This window comes from Ranitomeya imitator, chromosome 6, assembly GCF_032444005.1.
Source record: "Ranitomeya imitator isolate aRanImi1 chromosome 6, aRanImi1.pri, whole genome shotgun sequence".
NCBI classification, from domain to species: Eukaryota; Metazoa; Chordata; class Amphibia; order Anura; family Dendrobatidae; genus Ranitomeya; species Ranitomeya imitator.
Window position 1 is genome coordinate 146,826,124 of NC_091287.1, and position 25,999 is coordinate 146,852,122.

At 42.0% G+C, this 25,999-nt stretch overlaps 1 protein-coding gene across 5 annotated transcripts in view; it reads right to left on the reverse strand.

The window, feature by feature from the left end:
• Positions 1-919: 919 nt before the first annotated feature.
• The window catches only part of BLVRA (biliverdin reductase A), a 68,617-nt gene continuing 43,537 nt past the window's right edge, over positions 920-25,999 (reverse strand). For 4 of the 5 annotated variants that reach the window (XM_069730178.1, XM_069730177.1, XM_069730176.1 and 1 more), the window contains 2 exons: positions 12,007-12,178; positions 920-4,789 (listed from right to left, as the gene is read on the reverse strand). In XM_069730178.1, the coding sequence (XP_069586279.1) occupies positions 4,534-4,789; positions 12,007-12,178 (428 nt within the window). In that variant the 3' untranslated portion in view covers positions 920-4,533. Of the gene's footprint in view, positions 4,790-4,872; positions 5,422-12,006; positions 12,179-25,999 lie in introns of those variants that run through there. The other variant, XM_069730181.1, reaches the window with a different exon arrangement.

Here is a 25,999-nt window from a genome sequence, read left to right on the forward strand (position 1 = left end):
GACCAAAATTTAACATTTTGGCCACCACAGGGAAATGCTATTTCTGGCACCAAAAAACACAGCTCATTACACCAAGAACACCATCCCCATAACGAAACATGGTGGTGGCACCATCATGCTATGGTGATATTTTTCAGCAGCAGGGACAGGTAAAATAGTCCAAATTGAAGGGAAGATGGATGGTGCGAAATACAGAGACATTCTTGAGTATTAGTCTGTGATTTGAGACTGGGACGGATATTTACCTAAAGCATACTGCTAAAGCAACACTCGAGTGGTTTAAGGAGAAACGTGTAAATGTTTTGGATTGGCCTTGTTAAGGCCCAGACCTTAATCAAATTGAGAATCAGCGGTTAGACTTGGAGATTACTGTTCACTAGAGGAAACCATCTATCTTGAAGGAGCTGGAGCAGTTTTGCCTTGAGGAATGGGCAAAAATTCCAGTGGCAAGAGGTGGAAAGCTCATAGAGACGTATCCAAAGCGACTTACAGCTGTAACTACAGCAAAAGGAGGCTCTGCAAAGTACTGACTTGAGGGGGTGAATAGTTTTTCACACTGAAGTTTTCAGTTATTTTGTCCGATTTGTTTTTTGTTTCACAAAAATAAGAAAACAAAAAAAACAAAAAAAAAAAAAATCAAATTCCAGGTTGTGAATTGCCAACGAGAGTGAATACTTCTGCAAGCCAATGGAAGAACAAAAAATTAGGAACTCGTCCTGAGACATTACACAGTCATCTTATAATTTTTTTTTTCTAAATTTGTTTTCCAAATACTTTGTACAATAAAAAACTTAAGTTGGTTTGTATGACACAACACAAATTGTTCTTAATCTCCTTTTGTGTAATTTGTCCTTTTTTCCCATAGCGAACCATTCCATTTTATTTGAATAAAAAAAAATTAGGAACTTCTCGGGTAATACAAAGATGATACAGACTAAGCACTTTTTTTGCAAACATTTATTTGGTTAAATCTCTGCCAAACGTAATCACCCGTAAAATGCATTGTTTTGAAAAGATGAATTTTCCCACATGGACTTTTAGGCACAAAGAGGTTAATTGGCTTATGTATTATAAATTACCACCTCAGACTATATCCATCAAGAGTTTTCTACCTCAGTTATTTCTAATTCTCTTATTTTATTAATCTACAGAAGTTCAATGAGCCTTAAACACCCTACCGAGCATGCTGGGTCGGCGTGCTCCATTAGGCCATTACTTACATATCGCTGAATCATTTCCTCCCAGCGCTCTATGAATCCTTTAATACAACTGAAAAATTAAATTATACTTCACCAGCTAGAACTAGTCTACAAGATGCCATCAAACAGAGCACAAAACATGTATTGCGGCAGATCTCTCGACTATGTACAAAACCCCAGGCCACTTCACTGCTGACAGAAAATCGGAGAAAGCCGAGCTTCAAGTGCCAAAGCCTAATTTTGTGCGAGCTGAGTGGCGAAGTGTGCGGAAAGTCACAGCTTTTACTTTGTGGGCTACAAAGACTAAACAGCAATACAAAGCACTTTAGAAATAGCAGAGGTAATGAAAATCTTGGGTTAAGAGACGTTCAACCTTTGCCATGTAGATCTGAAATTATATTGCACTGCACCACCATGAGAGAACATAAAAACTTGTTCTCAGTTGTGGCATTAGTTCGATAAAATAATCACTAGTTGCCAGCAAAATTTAAAAAAAAAAATTCACCTTGTTAAAAGAGTAAATAAATGTATGATTATTTTGCGTTTTTCAGTCAAACTATTCAGAATTAGGAAGGATTCCCTGCAGTATCCTAAAGAAATTCATCCATCCCAATAATACACTCAGAAACACAATTGTACTATGGATTTCAAGCCAGCAAGAAAACAAATCTGAAAAATCTCCCCATTTTAGGTCTCATAATAATGTTGCCTGGGTCATTTTTTGTGTCAATTACATTTGTTTTCCGTTTTTGACTATAAAGAATAGTAAGAGTAAAATTATATGAACAGCGATGCGTTCTGTAGCTGTAAAACCATCCATTACGGTGGAAGGTCCAACATATTTCCTTCACTGTAAGGCTACGTTCACACTAGCGTTATGCTAGTGTGCGTCGGGTTAGCGTCGGGCGACGCAGCGGCGATGCACGCGTCATGCGCCCCTATATTTATCATGGGGGACGCATGCGTTTTTGTTTGTTGCGTTGTGCGACACATGCGTCTTTTTTGCCGCAAGCGTCGGACCAAGAAAACGCAACAAGTTGCATTTTTCTTGTGTCCGATTTTCGGCAAAAAACGACGCATGCGTCGCAAAACGCAGCGTTTTTGCATGCGTTTTGCCGCGTTTTTGCGTGCGTTCTGCGTTGCGTCGCCGACGCAGCGGCGCACAACGCTAGTGTGAACGTAGCCTAATTCTTCCTCAAAAAATCAACCATAGGTAAAACGTATGGCAAACTCATCTCTTTTAAGCATAAAGGATTAGAGCTTTTTTTTATGGGTTTTCTTCAAACATTCGCTATAATTTTTTGTTTTTACATACAACTTTTGAAATATTTTGGCTACAAATCCCAATCTAGGGTTCTATGGACACAAACTACAATCAATTTTCTGAAATTTTGTTGAGATTGGGATAATAGATCAGCCTTAAGGCTCCTTTTCACTTGCGAGAAATACGTGCGAGTCTCGCATGTTAAAACCAAGTTCTGGTGCCGGCACTCCAGAGCGGAGCGTGCGGCTCCATGTATTGCTATGCAGCCGCACGCTCCGCTCCTAAGTGCCGGCGCCAGAGCTTGGTTTTAACATGCGAGACACGCACGTATTTCTCGCAAATGAAAAGGAGCCCTTAGAGTTGGGATGGTTAGCTGTCATTCTCGCATTATGCAAGGGTTAATCTGACTTTAGGGCTCGTGCACAAAGCCACAGTACAGTGCCGTTTTGAAAGGAACCATAAGGGGCCATGGGAGCTCCTTGAGGCTTCTACTGTGGGCTTGATTTCATACTAAAGCAAATGAGGTTTCTTTTATGGTAGGATCTGTAATAATCAGTCAGAACAATTTATGCTATATGACAAAGGACTACAGATGTATGGTGGCTTTAGGAAGAACATCTCCATAAACATGACGCCTCATAGAACATGAGTACTTGGGTTGTAATCTTGGGTTTACGATCTGCAAACACGATATAAGGCTTTACTATATACTTACTGTGAAAGCAAGCAAGATGCTTGACAAGGTAAACATTATGGTCTCGATTTATTATTGAATATGAGCCTTTTTGTCCTCTCCACCTGTTTTTTTTATCTGGTTCATTTCATACGGGTCTGTTTTGGGTTCTTTTACTGGTGGACATTATAGGCACGATTCTCGTTTTTCAAATGTTTAAGGCTAACTCATTGAAAAAGTCACATTTTTTTGACCAAACGTACTTCAGTCCCTCTCTGGAGTAATTTCATATACACCTGAAATTTTTGAGCAAATTTTTCAAACTTTTTGTTGCTACACACAGGTGATTTGATCATCGCCTACGTAGAGCAGAGGCAATCAGGTTATTGTAGCTTCTGGTCTCCCATAGAGACTATTGAAGCAAGTGAAAAGTTAAAAAAAATGTTTTTAAAAATATAATAAAAATATATAAAAGTTCAACTCACCCCCATTCAAAATAAAATTGTAAAAAAATAAATAAAATACACATATTTGGCATCACCGCGTTCAGAATCACCCGATTTATCAAGCTATAAAAATAATCAGTTCAGTAAACAGCATAGCGAAAAAAAAGTTAAAACGCCAGAATTACGTTTTTTGGTCGCTGCAAGATTGAATTAAAATGCAATAACGGGCGAACAAAACATCGTATCCACACCAAAATGGTATCATTAAAAACGTCAGCTTGGCACACAAAAAATAAGCCCTCACCCGACCCAAGATCACAAAAAATGGAGACCCTACAGATCTCGGAATATGATTAAGTGTTTTTTTTTTTTTTAAAACAAACTTTGGAAATTTTTTTCACCATTTAAATAAAAAACCTATACATGTTTGGACTCTCTGAACTCGTAATGACATGGAGAATCATAATAGGTCAGTTTTAGCATTTGGTGAACATGGTAAAAAAAAATTCCCAAAAACAGATGTGGAATTGCACTGTTTTTCATTTTTTTGCAATTTCACCGCACTTGGAATTTTTTTTTCCCATTTTCGAGTACATGATATGGTAAAATCAATGGTGTCGTTCAAAAGTACAACTTGTCCCCCAGAAAAGAAGCCCTCCCATGGCCATATTGGCGGAAAAATAAAAGAGTTATGGCTCTGGGAAAGAGGGGAGCGAAAAACAAACACGAGTTAGGCTGCCGTCACACTAGCAGTATTTGGTCAGTATTTTACATCAGTATTTATAAGCCAAAACCAGGAGTGGAACAATCAGTGGAAAAGTATAATAGAAACATATGCACCACTTCTGCATTTATCACCCACTCCTGGTTTTGGCTTACAAATACTGATGTAAAATACTGACCAAATACTGAGAGTGTGACGGCAGCCTTACTGGGATTTGCTGCTGGAGGTCAGTCCTGACAATATTGCTTTATCTTTTCGGCCAAATCAATGCAATGTAGGATGCGCGTCTTCTCCACCGTGAGCTCCTCCTGGGATACTTGGCCCAGAAGTTTTTTTGCAAACAGGTTCTGATCCTGCATAAACGGCCCGACAGCAGCACGAGGGGCTGGAGGCAAGGTGTCCATCATACCAGACTTAAATGAAAATTTGACTTTTTTCTCACGCTTCAAGCCTGGAGCCCTTTCTTCAATCCATGTGAGTGGTCTGCAGAAACCAACAGAGCATTTTATTAACGCAAAAGACTTTATATATGCATATATACATACACACACAGACTCCTTTCCCCTGCAATAAGTTTATTGAATATCTACATATTTTTATAGATCGGGCCTCCCTATTTATTAAAGAGAACCTGTCACTTGATACATGCAGGCTGGTCTGTGGACAGCACAGTTTAGAGAAGAAGTAGCTGAGCGGAGTAATAATGTACAGTTAGGGCCAGAAATATTTGGACAGTGACACAAGTTTTGTTATTTTAGCTGTTTACAAAAACATGTTCAGAAATACAATTATATATATAATATGGGCTGAAAGTGCACACTCCCAGCTGCAATATGATAGTTTCCACATCCAAATCGGAGAAAGGGTTTAGGAATCATAGCTCTGTAATGCATAGCGTCCTCTTTTTCAAGGGACCAAAAGTAATTGGACAATGGACTCTAAGGGCTGCAATTAACTCTGAAGGCGTCTCCCTCGTTAACCTGTAATCAATGAAGTAGTTAAAAGGTCAGGGGTGGATTCCAGGTGTGTGGTTTTGCATTTGGAAGCTGTTGCTGTGAGCAGACAACATGCGGTCAAAGGAACTCTCAATTGAGGTGAAGCAGAACATCCTGAGGCTGAAAAAAAAGAAAAAATCCATCAGAGAGATAGCAGACATGCTTGGAGTAGCAAAATCAACAGTTGGGTACATTCTGAGAAAAAAGGAATTGACTGGTGAGCCTGGGAACTCAAAAAGGCCTGGGCGTCCACGGATGACAACAGTGGTGGATGATCGCCGCATACTTAATTTGGTGAAGAAGAACCCGTTCACAACATCAACTGAAGTCCAGAACACTCTCAGTGAAGTAGGTGTATCTGTCTCTAAGTCAACAGTAAAGAGAAGACTCCATGACAGTAAATACAAAGGGTTCACATCTAGATGCAAACCATTCATCAATAACAAAAATAGACAGGCCAGAGTTAAATTTGCAGAAAAACACCTCAAGAAGCCAGCTCAGTTCTGGAAAAGTATTCTATGGACAGATGAGACAAAGATCAACCTGTACCAGAATGATGGGAAGAAAAAAGTTTGGAGAAGAAAGGGAACGGCACATGATCCAAGGCACACCACATCCTCTGTAAAACATGGTGGAGGCAACGTGATGGCATGGGCATGCATGGCTTTCAATGGCACTGGGTCACTTGTGTTTATTGATGACATAAGAGCAGACAAGAGTAGCCGGATGAATTCTGAAGTGTACCGGGATATACTTTCAGCCCAGATTCAGCCAAATGCTGCAAAGTTGATTGGACGGCGCTTCATAGTACAGATGGACAATGACCCCAAGCATACAGCCAAAGCTACCCAGGAGTTCATGAGTGCCAAAAAGTGGAACATTCTGCAATGGCCAAGTCAATCTCCAGATCTAAACCCAATTGAGCATGCATTTCACTTGCTCAAATCCAGACTTAAGACGGAAAGACCCAAAAACAAGCAAGACCTGAAGGCTGCGGCTGTAAAGGTCTGGCAAAGCATTAAGAAGGAGGAAACCCAGCGTTTGGTGATGTCCATGGGTTCCAGACTTAAGGCAGTGATTGCCTCCAAAGGATTTGCAACAAAATATTGAAAATAAAAAAATTTTGTTTGGGTTATGTTTATTTGTCCAATTACTTTTGACCTCCTAAAATGTGGAGTGTTTGTAAAGAAATGTGTACAATTCCTACATTTTCTATCAGATATTTTTGTTCAACCCTTCAAATTAAACGTTACAATCTGCACTTGAATTCTGTTGTAGAGGTTTCATTTCAAATCCAATGTGGTGGCATGCAGAGCCCAACTCGCGAAAATTGTGTCACTGTCCAAATATTTCTGGCCCTAACTGTATATAGGTTTGTTTTAAAAGATTCAGCATAACTTGTACTGTAGGTAGGACCACCCACTGCACTCTTCTGCATACAAACAACAGGGACTTCAATGAATGAAAAAAAAAAATCTCACAAAAGTATATACCAATTTGATCAGCTCCTCCTGCCTTATAATATCTGGCCTGCAAATCAGATACCATTCACCAACATGAAATTTTACATTGATGCCCTATCCTAAGTATAGGGCATCTGTGTGTCATCGGCCGGGGTCCGGCACTCAATCAGCTGTTATCAGTGCCAGCGTACCATATTTTTCGGACTAGTAAAAAACTGGAAGAAAATAAAAGCGCAATAGGGTCTTATCTACTATATAATTGTCTAAGGGTCACTTCCGTCTGTCTGTCTGTCTTTCTGTCTGTCACGGATATTCATTTGTCGCGGCCTCTGTCTGTCATGGAAATGCAAGTCGCTGATTGGTCGTGGCAAAACGCCCATGACCATTGCCACGACCAATCAGCGACGGCCATAGTCTGGCAGTGAAATGGCCGCTGCTTTACTGCCCTGCAGTCAGCGCTGAGCGATCACACAACAGGGTTAATGGACCGCGGTGTAACGCACTTCATTAACACAGCTATTAACCCTGTGTGACCAACTTTTCACTATTGATGCTGCGTATGCAGCATCAATAGTAAAAAGAGCTAATGTTACAAATAATAATAATAAAAGGTTATTCTCACCCTCCGACGTTCCGGTGCCAAGGATGCTATGCGAGAAGGACCTGCCATGACGTCATGGTCATGTGACCGCGACGTCATCACAGGTCCTGCGCTCATACCAACGCTGGAACCGGAAGCTGCCGCGTGACCGCACACAGGCGCCAGGACTTCAAGGGCCCTTCGGAAGGTGAGTATATGTTTTTTTTTTTATTTTAAGTTTTTTTTTAACCACGCATATAGTGCCCACATTGCTATATACTACGTGGGCTGTGTTACATACTGCGTGGGCTGTGTTATATACTACATCTCTGCTATATTCTATATAGCTGTGCAATATACAACGTGACTGTGCAATATACTACGTGCTGTGTTATATACTACGTAGCTGTGCAATATACTATGTGGCTGTGTTGGTTCTGTTATATACTAAGTCAACTGTGCAATATACTACGTGGCTCTGTTATATACTACGTGGCTGTGTAATATACTACGTAGCTATGCAATATACTACGTGCCTCTACAATATACTACGTGGCTATGTTATATACTACGTGGCTCTGCTATATACTATGTGCCTGTGCAATATACTACGTGGCTCTACAATATACTACGTGGCTATGTTATATACTACGTGGCTATGTTATATACTACGTGGCTTACCAATATACTACATACAGTGGGGCAAAAAAGTATTTAGTCAGTCAGCAATAGTGCAAGTTCCACCACTTAAAAAGATGAGAGGCGTATGTAATTTACATCATAGGTAGACCTCAACTATGGGAGACAAACTGAGAAAAAAAAATCCAGAAAATCACATTGTCTGTTTTTTTAACATTTTATTTGCATGTTATGGTGGAAAATAAGTATTTGGTCAGAAACAAAATTTCATCTCAATACTTTGTAATATATCCTTTGTTGGCAATGACAGAGGTCAAACGTTTTCTGTAAGTCTTCACAAGGTTGCCACACACTGTTGTTGGTATGTTGGCCCATTCCTCCATGCAGATCTCCTCTAGAGCAGTGATGTTTTTGGCTTTTCGCTTGGCAACACGGACTTTCAACTCCCTCCAAAGGTTTTCTATAGGGTTGAGATCTGGAGACTGGCTAGGCCACTCAGGGACCTTGAAATGCTTCTTACGAAGCCACTCCTTCGTTGCCCTGGCGGTGTGCTTTGGATCATTGTCATGTTGAAAGACCCAGCCACGTTTCATCTTCAATGCCTTTGCTGATGGAAGGAGGTTTGCACTCAAAATCTCACGATACATGGCCCCATTCATTCTTTCATGTACCCGGATCAGTCGTCCTGGCCCCTTTGCAGAGAAACAGCCCCAAAGCATGATGTTTCCACCACCATGCTTTACAGTAGGTATGGTGTTTGATGGATGCAACTCAGTATTCTTTTTCCTCCAAACACGACAAGTTGTGTTTCTACCAAACAGTTCCAGTTTGGTTTCATCAGACCATAGGACATTCTCCCAAAACTCCTCTGGATCATCCAAATGCTCTCTAGCAAACTTCAGACGGGCCCGGACATGTACTGGCTTAAGCAGTGGGACACGTCTGGCACTGCAGGATCTGAGTCCATGGTGGCGTAGTGTGTTACTTATGGTAGGCCTTGTTACATTGGTCCCAGCTCTCTGCAGTTCATTCACTAGGTCCCCCCGCGTGGTTCTGGGATTTTTGCTCACCGTTCTTGTGATCATTCTGACCCCACGGGGTGGGATTTTGCGTGGAGCCACAGATCGAGGGAGATTATCAGTGGTCTTGTATGTCTTCCATTTTCTAATTATTGCTCCCACTGTTGATTTCTTCACTCCAAGCTGGTTGGCTATTGCAGATTCAGTCTTCCCAGCCTGGTGCAGGGCTACAATTTTGTTTCTGGTGTCCTTTGACAGTTTTTTGGTCTTCACCATAGTGGAGTTTGAAGTCAGACTGTTTGAGGGTGTGCACAGGTGTCTTTTAATACTGATAACAAGTTTAAACAGGTGCCATTACTACAGGTAATGAGTGGAGGAAAGAGGAGACTCTTAAAGAAGAAGTTACAGGTCTGTGAGAGCCAGAAATCTTGATTGTTTGTTTCTGACCAAATACTTATTTTCCACCATAATATGCAAAAAAAATGATAAAAAAACAGACAATGTGATTTTCTGGATTTTTTTTTCTCAGTTTGTCTCCCATAGTTGAGGTCTACCTATGATGTAAATTACAGACGCCTCTCATCTTTTTAAGTGGTGGAACTTGCACTATTGCTGACTGACTAAATACTTTTTTGCCCCACTGTACCTGTGCAATACACTATGTGGCTCTGTTATATACTACGTGGCTGTGTTATATACTACGTAGCTCTGCTATATACTACGTACGCTGTGTTACATACTACATAGCTCTGTTATAAACTACGTAGCTATGTTAGATACTACGTCGGTTGTGTTATATACTACATCACTGTGCAATATAGTACGTAGCCTGTGCTGTATACTACCTACATATTCTAGAATACCCGATACGTTAGAATCGGGCCACCATCTAGTCTGGGTATAAGGAGATAAATTCTATTCAAATTTACTCACTAGATCGAGCCCTTACACAGGCTCATAGTAATGTAAGCTGCTGCAGATCTACCAGTCTCCTCGTGACCAACCAAAGTGAAAAAAATGGGATGAAAGGGTAGATTCTTCTCTGCGCTGCTTAACAGATAGAAAATCCAAAAAATAGGTAATTCAATGAAAGAGTGGCTTTATTCAACGCACTTCGAAACAACAAGGCTCCTTCATCAGGATGCCACACGGAATGTACCTAGTTCCGTGTGGTATCCTGATGAAGGAGCCTTGTTGCTCCAAAACGCGTTGAATAAAGCCACTCTTTCATTGAATTACCTATTTTTGGATTTTCTATCTGTTAAGTGGCACAAAAAACAATCTACCCTTTCATCCCATATTTTTTTTATATTTTTCGGACTATAAGATGCACCTTGGTTTTAAGAGGGGGAAATTAGAAAAAAAAGATTGAAGCAAAAAATGTGGTCAATTCTATACTAATATCCCTTATCCTGGTATGCATGGCCCACTCATCCCCTATCCTGGTATACATGACCCCCTCCTCCCCCCCTATCCTGGTATGCACGACCCCCTAGTACAAATGGCCCCCTCATCCCGATCCTGCTATCCTGGTAAGCATGGTCCCCCTCATCCTTATCCTGATATGCATGGCCTCCTCATCCCTATCCTGGAATATATGGTCCCCTCATCCCTTTCCTGGTATGCATGGCCTCCTCTTCCCTATCTTAGTATGCACGACCCCCTCATCCCTATCCTAGTACGCATGGCCCCCTCATCCCGATCCTGCTATCCTGGAAAGCATGGTCCCCCTCATCCCTATCCTGATATGCATGGCCTCCTCATCCCTATTCTGGAATATATGGTCCCCTCATCCCTTTCCTGGTATGCTTGGCCCCCTCATCCCTATCCTGGTATGCACGGCCTCCTCATCCCCATCCTGGTATGCACGGCCTCCTCATCCCCATCCTGGTATGCATGGCCTCCTCATCCCTATCCTGGAAAATATGGCCACCTCATCCCTATCGTGGTATGCATGGCCTCCTCATCTCTATCCTGGAATGCATGGCCTCCTCATCCCCATCCTGGTAGGCATGGCCCCCTCATCCCCATCCTGGTAGGCATGGCCCCCTCATCCCCATCCTGGTAGGCATCGCCCCCTCATCCCCATCCTGGCAGGCATGGCCCCTTCATCCCCATCCTGGCAGGCATGGCCCCCTCATCCCCATCCTGGCAGGCATGGCCCCCTCATCCCCTATCCTGGTAGGCATGGCCCCCTCATCCCCATCCTGGTAGGCATGGCCCCCTCATCCCCATCCTGGTAGGCATGGCCCCCTCATCCCCATCCTGGCAGGCATGGCCCCCTCATCCCCATCCTGGCAGGCATGGCCCCCTCATCCCCATCCTGGTATGCATGGCCCCCTCATCCCCTATCTTGGTATGCATGGCCCCCTCATCCCCATCCTGGTAGGCATGGCCCCCTCATCCCCATCCTGGCAGGCATGGCCCCCTCATCCCCATCCTGGCAGGCATGGCCCCCTCATCCCCATCCTGGTATGCATGGCCCCCTCATCCCCTATCTTGGTATGCATGGCCCCCTCATCCCCATCCTGGTAGGCATGGCCCCCTCATCCCCATCCTGGTAGGCATGGCCCCCTCATCCCCATCCTGGTAGGCATGGCCCCCTCATCCCCATCCTGGTAGGCATGGCCCCCTCATCCCCATCCTGGTAGGCATGGCCCCCTCATCCCCATCCTGGTAGGCATGGCCTCCTCATCCCCATTCTGCTAGGCATGGCCCCCTCATTCCTATCCTGGTAGGCATGACCCCCTCATCCCTATCCTGGTATGCAGTGCCCCCATCTCCGTTCTGGTATGATTGGCTACAACAGCCTAAAAAACAGCAGAAATGACCCACACTATTCATTGCCCCAAAATATGTGTAACTTCCACTATGCTATGGAGTCAAGAAGACGCACGCACTGTTCCAATTAGTGGCACACAAAGAGGCGCCCATTCCAGCATAGGGATGAAGGACTGGCACTAGGCAATAAGTGAAACAAGTCATACAATGACTGGACACTCACCGATTATCTGCAGTAGTGAAATTTGCAGTCAGCTTGGAGTAGTTTTCCTCTTTATTCTCTTCTTTCTTGGCTGATGTAACAGATAAAGGTCCAAAAAGATCAACCAGCCATGTTATCCTGGCAATGCCACTGAAGGAGGGGAACCCAAACTTCTGTTCATCTAGATGCGCGCCTAAACAGAGGAAAAGTGATGGTCAAAAACACTTTATTAAGGGGAGAGAAAATCCTTTTTAACTTTTTGAGATCCATATTAAATAATTACATCCTGTAAGTCTACAGTAAGCCATGTACTGTATGCAGCATGAAGGGATGGAGCATGGTGGGCTTTTATAACATTGCAGCAATGATATGGTCACACTGAGCACTAATGCACATTTTCTCTAATTTCCCCTTAAACAGAAATCACCTATCACGTAAAAGTGGCCATTATTTGCTCTTGTTTTATTCACACCGTTCTCATGAATATTCACCTTTTATTATTTTTTTACCTGCCATATGGTTCCAGAGATCTGGGTCTCTTTATGCTAATGTTTATGGTCTTCACAAAGGGGCCTGGTTCACAGGGTAATTATGCAAAGGAGCCAAAAGACACCCCCCCCCCAGGAAATCCAATGAGCCATGACCCCTTGTACAGACCATAAAAATTATCACTAAAAAATAGAACCATATCTCTGACACCATATGGCAGATTAGAACAGAAAAAAGCTGAATACTCAGGGGCGCAATGGTAGTCAAGTAAGAGCGAAAGCTGGCCACTTTGAACCTGACAGATCCCCCCTTAAAGTATTTGACCTTAAAAAAATATGTTTTTTTCTAACAATAAAATAACATTCTTTTATTTTTATGATGAAAAAGACCAAAAAGGTCAGAAACTGCCTTGAACAGTACTGAACGAGATCAGATAGGCTGTTTCTAATTGAGTCCTTGTATAAAATCGGCAGAGAATCTTTCCCTTGCTTTTAAAAAAAAGATTTTATTTTCCCAGGCCAGCTATCATAAAATCTGGGGTAGATAAATCGAGTACCCCCCGACTGCCTAGACTACATTTCCTTCAGATTGGCCCTTTATCATCTCAAATCCATTTCTTGGGGGCCTCGGACACTCGACAGGATCACAGTAGAAGCAGCTGATTTTTTCCTCTTGTGCTATTATTGGATTTGTTTGCACTTAGATCTGTTTAATTTACGACCTCATTGTACAAAACTTCTGTGCACTGCATATGATACGTTAACAGTACGGTGGCTCAGTGGTTAGCATTGCAGTATTGCAGTGCTGGAGTCTTGGGTTCAAATCCCACCAAGGACAACATCTGCCAGGAGTTTGTATGTTCTCCCCGTGTTTGCGTGGGTTTCCTCCGGTCACTCCAGTTTCCTCCTACCTTCCAAAGACATACTGATAGGGAATTTAGATTGTGAGCTCCATCGGGGACAGCAATGATAATGTATGTAAAGTACTGTGGAATATGTTAGTGCTATATAAATAAAGAGATTATTATTATTATCCTTCTACATTATTTCAAAACACTGTTTTTCGGTGATTCCTTTGTATCTCCGTTCATACTGCACCCACACAAATGATACACCATTTGAAAGGTAAACTTTCCCCCTTCAGCAAGAAAATAGCCAAACAAACCACACATCCACGATGTTATCATAAAATACATTTTAAACATTCATTTTCATAAAACTGCAGTAAGGAAAAATGACCTGCAGGTGGCACCACACTACCCCAAAGCACAATACCACAAGGCTGAAACAAACCCTAACATTTGCCTTGGGGGGGCTTTTCAGCTTGCCGAACTCTTTGCCCAGCAGATTTCAGGTAGGTACATATAAAATATTTGCTACATATGTGGAAGTAGAATAAAAGTAAAACTTTACCTGTTTAAGACTTCAGCTTTAAAACTGAAGATATAAATGAATGCAACCTAAAAGGGACCGGACAGGTTCTGAACCATCAGATTTTCCGTATTATTGGACGGTCATTGAAAAGTCTATCTTCCTTCTAAGGTTGCAGTTTATTGGTGACCTGGAGTCACCTCTGGTTCCAAGTTAAAAAAAAACTGCAGCGTTGACATAACTCAGATTGTACATTGTTTCCCGATGGGAGAGATTGGTGGAAACAACCTTGCAAAAATTGGAAAAAAAATCCAACCGTAGGGAGAAAAAAAAAAAAAAGGTAAAATAATCTGCAGATATTACTTTTTTTTTTTTTAGAGGGATATTCCCAATTATTATACAATGGTGTAAATAACCTCAGTGGGGTCAATACTCCATCATTTTTACTGTCAAAGTGGCACTGCTGTACAGGGAGCTGCTCCATTCACATACATGGGGCTGTGTTGCACTTCCCTACACTGCAGATAGATGGCAGTGCTGCTGTGGAGGGGGAAAAAATGCTGCTGCCCCTGTTCTTTTGCAAGGTCCTGACAATCAGACCCCTTCTGATCAGTAAGTAAAATACCATTATGTTTAATGTTGGGGGATCTCCTTTAGGCTGGAGTCACACACAACGTATGAAAAAATCAGTCCGTTTTACACGGACGAGAATTGCAGAAATGTTCCCTGAACAGTGATCCGTATGTTATCCATCTGCATTTTCTCGCATGTAAGCAAGATTATCTCGCCGGCTTCCAAAATGGACATATAATGGATCCATGGGCTCAAATATTCATGAAAACACATTATATATATATATATATATATATATATATATATATATATATATATATATATATATATATATATACACATACAGGGTGGAGCGCGGTAATTTGCTGATTTGGGAATGAAATTAAAAAATTATGATCATTAGAAAAATGTATTTTATATTTTAATTATACTGAACAGTAATGGAATTTTTAAATTACATGGTTTTAAATAGTGTATCTGGCAAATGTCGACCTTCGCTATACACACTGCTGCATACGTTTTCTGAAGTTTTCATGAACTCTAACAAGCATGTCCACTGGTATTCTGCCAATTTCAGCTTCAATATTGTTCCTTAGGTCTTCCAAGGTGTTGGGACGGTTGATATACACCTTAGACTTCAGGTAACCCCAAAGGAAAAAAATCGCATGGGGCTAAATCTGGTGAGCGTGCTGGCCAGTTCACATCTCCCCTCAAAGAGATAAGCCGTCCAGGAAACATTTGCCTCAAACAATTCATGGTAACCCTCGCTGTGTGTGCAGTGGCACCATCCTGTTGGAACCATGTATCCTCTAGTTCCATTGCCTCAAGAGCCGGCTGAAAATAATCCTGTATCATAGACAAATACCGTTCGGAGTTCACAGCTATGGCACGACCATTATCCTGAAAAAAGTAAGGACCAATGATGCAACGTCTTGAAATGCCAAGAGCAAATGATTGCTTCCGAGCAGAGCGTTTCGGAGATTGCAGTACTGCTGCTCTAACTCTCTCGATGTTTTGTGGTGTTGTAATCCTTCTCTCAGGTCCTCTTCGTACACATGACACATTCCCTGCTGTTCTGAATGCATTCACCCAATTTACAATTGATTGCCGTCCAGGAACACGTCCGCGTGGAGGAACAGCGAATTGTAAACGAAAAGCACGCTGCACTGCAATGATCGAGTGGGCATTTGAAAAATACGCTTCAACACAAAATGACCTCTCCTCACGTGTCCACTGCATGATGGCAACTGAAAGGCAGAGGAATACAAATCTCCCATCAGCCACTGTAAGCCACACCCACTCTCCCCTCTCTTCGACCGACAGTGCCGCCACAGCATGCAGTGCAAAAAAGCAAATTACCGCGCTCCACCCTGTATATGTATATGTATATGTATATATATATATATATATATATATATATACATATATACATATATACATATATACATATACACACACACACTAGATGGTGACCCGATTCTAACACATCGGGTATCCTAGAATATATATGTAGTTCCTTTATGAAGTTTTCAGGATAATGCAATTTATTCACAGGATTCAGCCGGCCGGCCGCGACCAATTAGCGAAGCGTGGTTCAAATTTGGCGCCAATTCGCGGGCGGACTGCGCCTGTCGCTGATTGTTCGCGGCCGGGCGTGACGAATCAGTGAAGCCAGGGCCGGCTCCAGGTTTTTGAGTTCCCCGGGCTAAAGAGTCTCAGTGGGCCCTCCTCTTTAACACATATAGCGTATAGTACAGCCACGTAGTATATAGCACAGCCACGTAGAATATAACACAGCCACGTAATATATTGCCCAGCCACGTAGTATATAGCACAGCCCAGGTTTTTGAGGGCCCCAGGTGAAAGAGTCTCAGTGGACCCTCCTCTTTAACACATACCACGATTCATGATGCACAGATACAGCAGAGAAATATAGCACAGCCAAGTAGCGTATAACACAGCCCACATAGTATATAGCACAGCCCACGTAGTATATAGCACAACCACGTAGTATATAACACAGCCATGTAGTATATTGCCCAGCCACGTAGTATATAGCACAGCCCACGTAGTAAATAACAGACATGTAGTATATTGCCCAGCCACGTAGTATATTGCCCAGCCACGTAGTATATTGCCCAGCCATGTAGTATATTGCCCAGCCACGTAGTATATAGCACAGAGCCACGTAGTATATAGCACAGAGCCACGTAGTATATAGCACAGAGCCACGTAGTATATTGCCCAGCCACGTAGTATATTGCCCAGCCACGTAGTATATTGCCTAGCCACGTAGTATATTGCCCAGCCACGTAGTATATAGCAGGCACGTAGATTATTGCCCAGCCACGTAGTATATTGCCCAGCCACGTAGTATATTGCCCAGCCACGTAGTATATTGCCCAGCCATGTAGTATATTGCCCAGCCACGTAGTATATAGCACAGAGCCACGTAGTATATAGCACAGAGCCACGTAGTATATTGCCCAGCCACGTAGTATATTGCCCAGCCACGTAGTATATTGCCCAGCCATGTAGTATATTGCCCAGCCACGTAGTATATAGCACAGAGCCACGTAGTATATAGCACAGAGCCACGTAGTATATAGCACAGAGCCACGTAGTATATTGCCCAGCCACGTAGTATATAGCAGGCACGTAGATTATTGCCCAGCCACGTAGTATATTGCCCAGCCACGTAGTATATTGCCCAGCCATGTAGTATATTGCCCAGCCACGTAGTATATAGCACAGAGCCACGTAGTATATAGCACAGAGCCACGTAGTATATAGCACAGAGCCACGTAGTATATTGCCCAGCCACGTAGTATATTGCCCAGCCACGTAGTATATTGCCTAGCCACGTAGTATATTGCCCAGCCACGTAGTATATAGCAGGCACGTAGATTATTGCCCAGCCACGTAGTATATTGCCCAGCCACGTAATATATAGCACAGTCACGTCGTATATAGCACAGAGACGTAGTATATAACACTGCCCATGCAGTATATAACCCAGGCAACGTAGTATAGAGCACAGCAATGTAGTATATTGCCCAGCCACGTAATATATACCACAGCCACATAATATATAGCACAGCCACGTAGTACATAGCACAGCCCACATAGAATACAGCACAGAGATGTAGTATATAACACAGCCTACGCAGTATCTAACACAGCCCACATAGTATATAGCAATGTGGCACCATATCCCTGTTAAAAAAAGAATTAAAATAAAAAATAATTGTATACTCACCCTCAGTCGGTCCCAGCCCAGGCATTTACCGATGCTCCTCGCGACGTTCTGGTCCCAAGAGTGCATTGCGGTCTCGCGAGATGATGACGTAGCAGTCTCGTGAGACCGCTACGTCATCATCTCGTGAGACCGCAATGCATGGACCGGTCACCGGAGAGTCGCGAGGAGCGGGAAAGGCGACGGAAGGTGAGAATATAATGATTTTTTATTTTTTTTATTATTTTTAACATTAGATCTTTTTACTATTGATGCTGCATAGGCAGCATCAATAGTAAAAAGTTGGTCACACAGGGTTAATAGCAGCGTTAACGGAGTGCGTTACACCACGGCCCGTTAACGCTGCCATTAACCCTGTGTGAACGCTGACTGGAGGGGAGTATGGAGCGGGCACTGACGGCAGGGGAGTAGGGAGCGGCCATTTTGCCGCCAGACTGTGCCCGTTGCTGATTGGTCGTGGCCGTTTTGCCGCGACCAATCAGCGACTTGGGATTTCCGTTACAGACGGACAGACAGACAAACAGAAAGACGGAAGTGACCCTTAGATAATTATTTAGTAGATAGATAGAGATATATATATATATATATATATATATATATATATATATATATCTCCCTCGATATATGTCAGTGACACACATACAGTACCTCTCTGTGTTCATCGTCTCATTAAATACATTTATATTTGCCAAGCTTGATTTTCCTGAAATTGCCTGCGTCCTCGACAACCAATGTGCGAAAATTTTGCACGGGCCAACTAGTTTTTAATATTATTATCTTCTTTGTATGCTGATCTATCCTAGAGATTCACTGTATATGATGTCTCCTTCAGAGTGCCATGTAAAAGTTTGGGCACCCCTGGTCAAAATTACCGTACTGTTATTGCGAACAGTTCATCAAGTTGAACATGAAATGATCTCTAAAAGCCTTGCAGCGCTGGAGTCTTGGGTTCAAATCCCACCAAGGACAACATCTGCAAGGAGTTTGTATGTTCTCCCCGTGTTTGCGTGGGTTTCCTCCGGGTTTCTCCAGTTTCCTCCCACACTCGAACGACATACTGATAGGGAATTTGGATTGTGAGCCCTACTGGGGACAGTGATGATAATGTATGTAAAGGACTGTAAATAAGATCATCCTATATAAGCAGGGCATAATAAATAAATAATAAATAAAAGGTCTCAAATTAAAGTAGAAAACCAAAAAACTGACACAAGACCTAAAACAATGAATTTTTAATATAATAATTAAAAAGTAAAAAATATATCATAAAGACCAGTAGGAAGGATCCTACGGAAAAAACAGGGTCTCTGGTATCAATGAAAAAATGCCAGAATAATGCAATGCAAATATACAGGAAAAGACTAGAATTACACAGAAGCACAACAAAATACAGCATAATCAAGATTATCTGTTGCTGACCAAAAAGAAAGGACTAAATAAACGGACTAGTCGCTAGCAAAATATACCATGCCCCCTGAAGAAGGAGTTTGGCCGAAACGCGCGTTGGGGTAGGCGTTTGACCCCGGGAGGAGTCTGTACACTGCGCTCTACTTAGAGGTAACATATTATCTGGTGCCTATGTCTTCTCTTATGTTCTAGCGCCACTTGTTTATTATACACAGGGCTCTGATAGCTATACTCTATTTATACTGTGGATCTGTGTCCCTGTGTATAGATGGCGCCTATATGTATTGCCATATGACATTAGGCTCAGATTTATAATATTGTCAGCTGTTTGGATATTTTTATGACTCCGTCCCGGTTTCATACGCCTGTGTAACATCTTAGTCGGTGCAGCGTTCCCGTACACCGGGTTGCACCTTTGTCTTACCTGTTCCATGATTGTCCCACTATGATGTTTTATCATTAATAAAGATTTTTCATATTTTGTATCACATGGATTTTAAGGTTGTTTTTTCGGGCCCTTGTGACCCATGTTCAGGAAAAGACTAGGGAAGATAGACGTGCCTGTCCCTCAAAAATTCCCTTCCTGACAGCGGAGGTTGGCACCCTGGGATACGATGTGGCGCCCCCGCTCAACGTCGACTGACCCTGCAATCCCTAAAAGGGGATCCCTCAAAAAAAGCCACCACCAACAATAACACCACAAAAAAAGAAAAACACAACAAGTGAAAAAGTGAAAAATAAAATACCTGTGCTGCTATAGGCTGACTGAAAGAGCGCTGATAGCTCAATAAGGTTGATATATATAGACTCTGGCATATAATGTGAGCTAAAGATGTACACTGAGAGGAGAGGAAAAAAAACAAAAAAAAATACAGTGCTATGTAAAGATATTTGAACACTGTAGAACCTCTCAAAAACATGTAATGGTGATACTACAGCAGTAGCAGTAATATAAGGGTATCCATAACCGGTCCTTCCACAGTTTCAGGATATACCGACAAAAGGTCACTGCTATAGAGTAAAACAGTATCGCTCAAGTACAGGACACCAAATACAGAGGGTCAGAAAAAGGCAGCCTCTAAAATTGTTGGTATTCTTGCCGTGCCCATAGAGTTCTTATAAAGCCAAATCAATAATGTAGTGGCTCTTATTCACTCAGTTTAAACATAACGTTCTTCTAGAGCATAACAAATAGTGCAATAGCTCTTTATTAGCTCAATATGGACACAGTAGGTGCTTAGATGAAAGTGGAAGTAAGTAAATTATAAATAAATATTTAACCTAGTGGCATCACCGCCAGAAACAAACAAAAAGGATACATAAGGAGATGTTATTAGCTTACTCCCAATGGGGTGACAATACTCAATAATATCACCAGCAGACCTATGAGTGTCGAGAGGTAGAGATATTCTCGTATCTCGTTTTAGAGAGCACACCTTGTCAGCCTCAAATCAATTGTGCTGTATGTTCAGATGTATATCGGTATTCAGGAGTTACGGATACAGTTTAAGCATATCTTATAGTACGATCACTCTTACCCGACTTAATTGAGTGGTGTCAGGTACTTATATGGATGTATATGTAAATATCACAGATACAGATTTAATGAACTGCTGGCATTACCGCCAAACAAGATATAGATATAAAGAAGTTGGTACAATTACCATACTTTTCAAAGCTCATATAGAACATCCCTCTTCCAGAGTTAGGCAAATCCCTTAGATACAATATACAGGTTTATTAAGCCACATATAACATAGTAACATAGTTAGTAAGGCCGAAAAAAGACATTTGTCCATCCAGTTCAGCCTATATTCCATCATAATAAATCCCCAGATCTACGTCCTTCTACAGAACCTAATTGTATGATACAATATTGTTCTGCTCCAGGAAGACATCCAGGCCTCTCTTGAACCCCTTGACTGAGTTCACCATCACCACCTCCTCAGGCAAGCAATTCCAGATTCTCACTGCCCTAACAGTAAAGAATCCTCTTCTATGTTGGTGGAAAAACCTTCTCTCCTCCAGACGCAAAGAATGCCCCCTTGTGCCCGTCACCTTCCTTGGTATAAACAGATCCTCAGCGAGATATTTGTATTGTCCCCTTATATACTTATACATGGTTATTAGATCGCCCCTCAGTCGTCTTTTTTCTAGAATAAATAATCCTAATTTCGCTAATTTATCTGGGTATTGTAGTTCTCCCATTCCCTTTATTAATTTTGTTGCCCTCCTTTGTACTCTCTCTAGTTCCATTATATCCTTCCTGAGCACCGGTGCCCAAAACTGGACACAGTACTCCATGTGCGGTCTAACTAGGGATTTGTACAGAGGCAGTATAATGCTCTCATCATGTGTATCCAGACCTCTTTTAATGCACCCCATGATCCTGTTTGCCTTGGCAGCTGCTGCCTGGCACTGGCTGCTCCAGGTAAGTTTATCATTAACTAGGATCCCCAAGTCCTTCTCCCTATGAGCGTCATTATAGAGGGAGACGTCCTTGCCAGAGTGCAGGATAGGGCATAAAGACCAGAAATAAACACGCACAGAGGAATATTTACTGTGTCAAAGAAGAGCGCCCTAAACAGATAGAGCTATACATATACCCCCAACAAACATGATCGCCACAAGCCCCACAGTAAGATACACAGTGGTCAGGCGCTGTTGGGGCACTGTTAAAACAATGTGAGCGCCGCACGCGGTCCGGATAAGGCCTTATCCGGACCGCGTGCGGCGCTCACATTGTCTGCTGCCTCCGTGCCCATTGATGGCAGTCCCCTGATGAGCCCCTTTGGACAGCCTTATGGGGCGAAACGCGTAGGGATGAGACATCTGTCTCCACGAGATAAGTGTTTGTTCATTTATACCTTTGTGCTGCGAGGCTGATGGAGTGTGTACTCCCCTTCTTTTTTGTTACTTGCACAGGATATGGGCTACTAGACACAATGTTTTAACAGTGCCCCAACAGCGCCTGACCACTGTGTATCTTACTGTGGGGCTTGTGGCGATCATGTTTGTTGGGGTATATGTATAGCTCTATCTGTTTAGGGCGCTCTTCTTTGACACAGTAAATATTCCTCTGTGCGTGTTTATTTCTGGTCTTTATGCCCTATCCTGCACTCTGGCAAGGACGTCTCCCTCTATAATGACGCTCATATGTGGCTATTAATAAACCTGTATATTGTATCTCAGGGCTTTGCCTAACTCTGGAAGAGGGACGTTCTATATGAGCTTTGAAAAGTATGGTAATTGTACCAACTTCTTTATATCTATATCTTGTTTGGCGGTAATGCCAGCAGTTCATTAAATCTGTATCTGTGATATTTACATATACATCCATATAAGTACCTGACACCACTCAATTAAGTCGGGTAAGAGTGATCGTACTATAAGATATGCTTAAACTGTATCCGTAACTCCTGAATACCGATATACATCTGAACATACAGCACAATTGATTTGAGGCTGACAAGGTGTGCTCTCTAAAACGAGATACGAGAATATCTCTACCTCTCGACACTCATAGGTCTGCTGGTGATATTATTGAGTATTGTCACCCCATTGGGAGTAAGCTAATAACATCTCCTTATGTATCCTTTTTGTTTGTTTCTGGCGGTGATGCCACTAGGTTAAATATTTATTTATAATTTACTTACTTCCACTTTCATCTAAGCACCTACTGTGTCCATATTGAGCTAATAAAGAGCTATTGCACTATTTGTTATGCTCTAGAAGAACGTTATGTTTAAACTGAGTGAATAAGAGCCACTACATTATTGATTTGGCTTTATAAGAACTCTATGGGCACGGCAAGAATACCAACAATTTTAGAGGCTGCCTTTTTCTGACCCTCTGTATTTGGTGTCCTGTACTTGAGCGATACTGTTTTACTCTATAGCAGTGACCTTTTGTCGGTATATCCTGAAACTGTGGAAGGACCGGTTATGGATACCCTTATATTACTGCTACTGCTGTAGTATCACCATTACATGTTTTTGAGAGGTTCTACAGTGTTCAAATATCTTTACATAGCACTGTATTTTTTTTTGTTTTTTTTCCTCTCCTCTCAGTGTACATCTTTAGCTCACATTATATGCCAGAGTCTATATATATCAACCTTATTGAGCTATCAGCGCTCTTTCAGTCAGCCTATAGCAGCACAGGTATTTTATTTTTCACTTTTTCACTTGTTGTGTTTTTCTTTTTTTGTGGTGTTATTGTTGGTGGTGGCTTTTTTTGAGGGATCCCCTTTTAGGGATTGCAGGGTCAGTCGACGTTGAGCGGGGGCGCCACATCGTATCCCAGGGTGCCAACCTCCGCTGTCAGGAAGGGAATTTTTGAGGGACAGGCACGTCTATCTTCCCTAGTCTTTTCCTGTATATTTGCATTGCATTATTCTGGCATTTTTTCATTGATACCAGAGACCCTGTTTTTTCCGTAGGATCCTTCCTACTGGTCTTTATGATATATTTTTTACTTTTTAATTATTATATAAAAAATTCATTGTTTTAGGTCTTGTGTCAGTTTTTTGGTTTTCTTTCTTAATAATAGACCTTGGTTATTGCTATTTTGGTTTTTTCTCAAATTAAAGTAGACAAACATCCTTTGTATGTTAGGTGGAAAAAAATATTGTCATCTTTTACATTTGAAAAATTACAAAAATAAAAATGGGCCAATGCAAAAGTTTGAGCACCCTTGGAAATTTGTTTGCTCACATAACTTTGATCAAGGTTTTAGACCTCAATTAGCCTGTTAGGGATATAGCTTGTTCGCCATCATAGTTAGGAAACGCCATGTGATGCAAACTTCCCAGCTTTATAAAAATCCAACCTCCTCTAACCTTGTGCCAAAAAATAGCAGCCATGGGTTCTTCTAAGCAGCTGCCTAGCACTATGAAAATGAAAAGAGTAGAGGCCCACAAAGCAGGGGAAGGCTGTAAGAAGATAGCAAAGAATTGTCAAGTTGCCCTTCCCTCAGTTTAAAATGTAATTAAGAAATGGCAGCTAACAGGAACAGTGGAGGTCAAGATAAAGTCTGTAATACCAAGAAAAATGTCTGTGATGGCTGCTCGCATGAGTGCTAGAGAGGCAAATCAGAACCCCCGCTTGACTGCAAAAGACCCTCAGAAAGATTTAGCAGACTCTGGAGTTGTGGTACATTGTTCTACTGGTCAGAGACACCTGCACAAATATGGCCTTCACGGTAGTCATCAGTATGGAAAACATCTAAACAAAAGCTGATGCATTTTGGAAACATGTCCTGTGGACCGATGAGGTTAAAATAGAGCATTTGAACACAATGATCATAAGGTATGTGTGAGAAAAAAGGGCACAGAATTTCAGAAAAAGAACATCTCGCCAACCATTAAGCATGGGGGTGGAGCAATCATGCACTGGGGTTGTGTTGCAACCAAAGACACGGGGAACATTTCACGGGTAAAGGGAACAATGGATTCACTGAAGCTTCAACAAATTCTTGATGTACGGTAAATGTAACAGCAGCTGTAAAAAAAAAGTTGAAGTTGAAAATAGGAAGGCCTCAACATATGGATAATGACCGTAAGCACATGTCAAAATCCACAATAGACTACCTAAAAAGGTGCAAGCTGAAAATTTTACAATGGCCCTCACAGTCCCCTGATCTAAACACTATTGAAAATCTGTTGATAGACCTCAAAATAGCAGTGCATGCAAGACGACCCAGGAATCTCACACAACTGGAAGAATGTTCCAAGGAATAATGAATGAAAATCCCTCAAACAAGAATTGATAAACTCTTGGCTGGCTAAAAAAAAAAAAAAACATTTGCAAGCTGCAATACTTTCAAAAGGGGGTGCTACTAGGTACTAACCATGAAGACACAAAAGAGAATAGTAAAACCAAAAACACTCAGTTTGAAAAAATGTTGCAGTAATCCGCAAGTGCTAGTAAAAGATGTAAAAAACAGGGTATTTGGTTGATACGTTTTTTGCAAAAAATGTATACTAAGCTGCTCTACCAATCTTCACGGTATACCCTTATCAGAGCAGTCCTAACTAATGTATGCAATCCCTATCTGATGTATTTAAAAACCTGATCATCTGTATATAACCTGTGTGAACAGGGTTCAGAGAGGAAAAATCCATGTGTGCATACAGGGTAGAACAGCTTTTGTGCAGATAGCCCAAGAGGAGTGTGGAACTCCCCAGTCTTGTAGACACAAGAGAACAATTATGGAAACAGGAACACATGGGCTACTTGCACAGTGAACAAGTCTGTATGATCATGTTCACACACCACCAAGAAACCTGAAGACACAAAAGAGAATAGTAAAACCAAAAACACTCAGTTTGAAAAAATGTTGCAGTAATCCGCAAGTGCTAGTAAAAGATGTAAAAAACAGGGTATTTGGTTGATAAGTTTTTTGCAAAAAATGTATACTAAGCTGCTCCACCAAACGTCAAGGTATACCCTGTTGTGAATTCTGTGGTCAAGCTCCCTCCTGTGGTCACAAGTGGTACTTCGGCTGATTCTGTCTTTGGGCTTCCGTTGGTGGATGTGAGTGGTACTGCGGCTTCTGAGTTTCCTTCCTCAGGTGATGAGGTTAAGTCGTTAGGTGCTGCTCTATTTAACTCCACCTAGTGCTTTGATCCTGGCCTCCAGTCAATGTTCTAGTATTGGTCTTGCTTCCTCCTGGATCGTTCCTGTGGCCTGTCTGCTCAGCATAAGCTAAGTTCTGCTTGTGTTCTTTTGTTTGCTATATTTTCTGTCCAGCTTGCTATATTGGTTTTTCTTGCTTGCTGGAAGCTCTGAGACGCAGAGGGAGCACCTCCGTACCGTTAGTCGGTGCGGAGGGTCTTTTTGCCCCTCTGTGTGGTTGTTTGTAGGTTTTTGTGTTGACCGCAAAGCTATCTTTCCTATCTATTCAGTAAGTCGGGCCT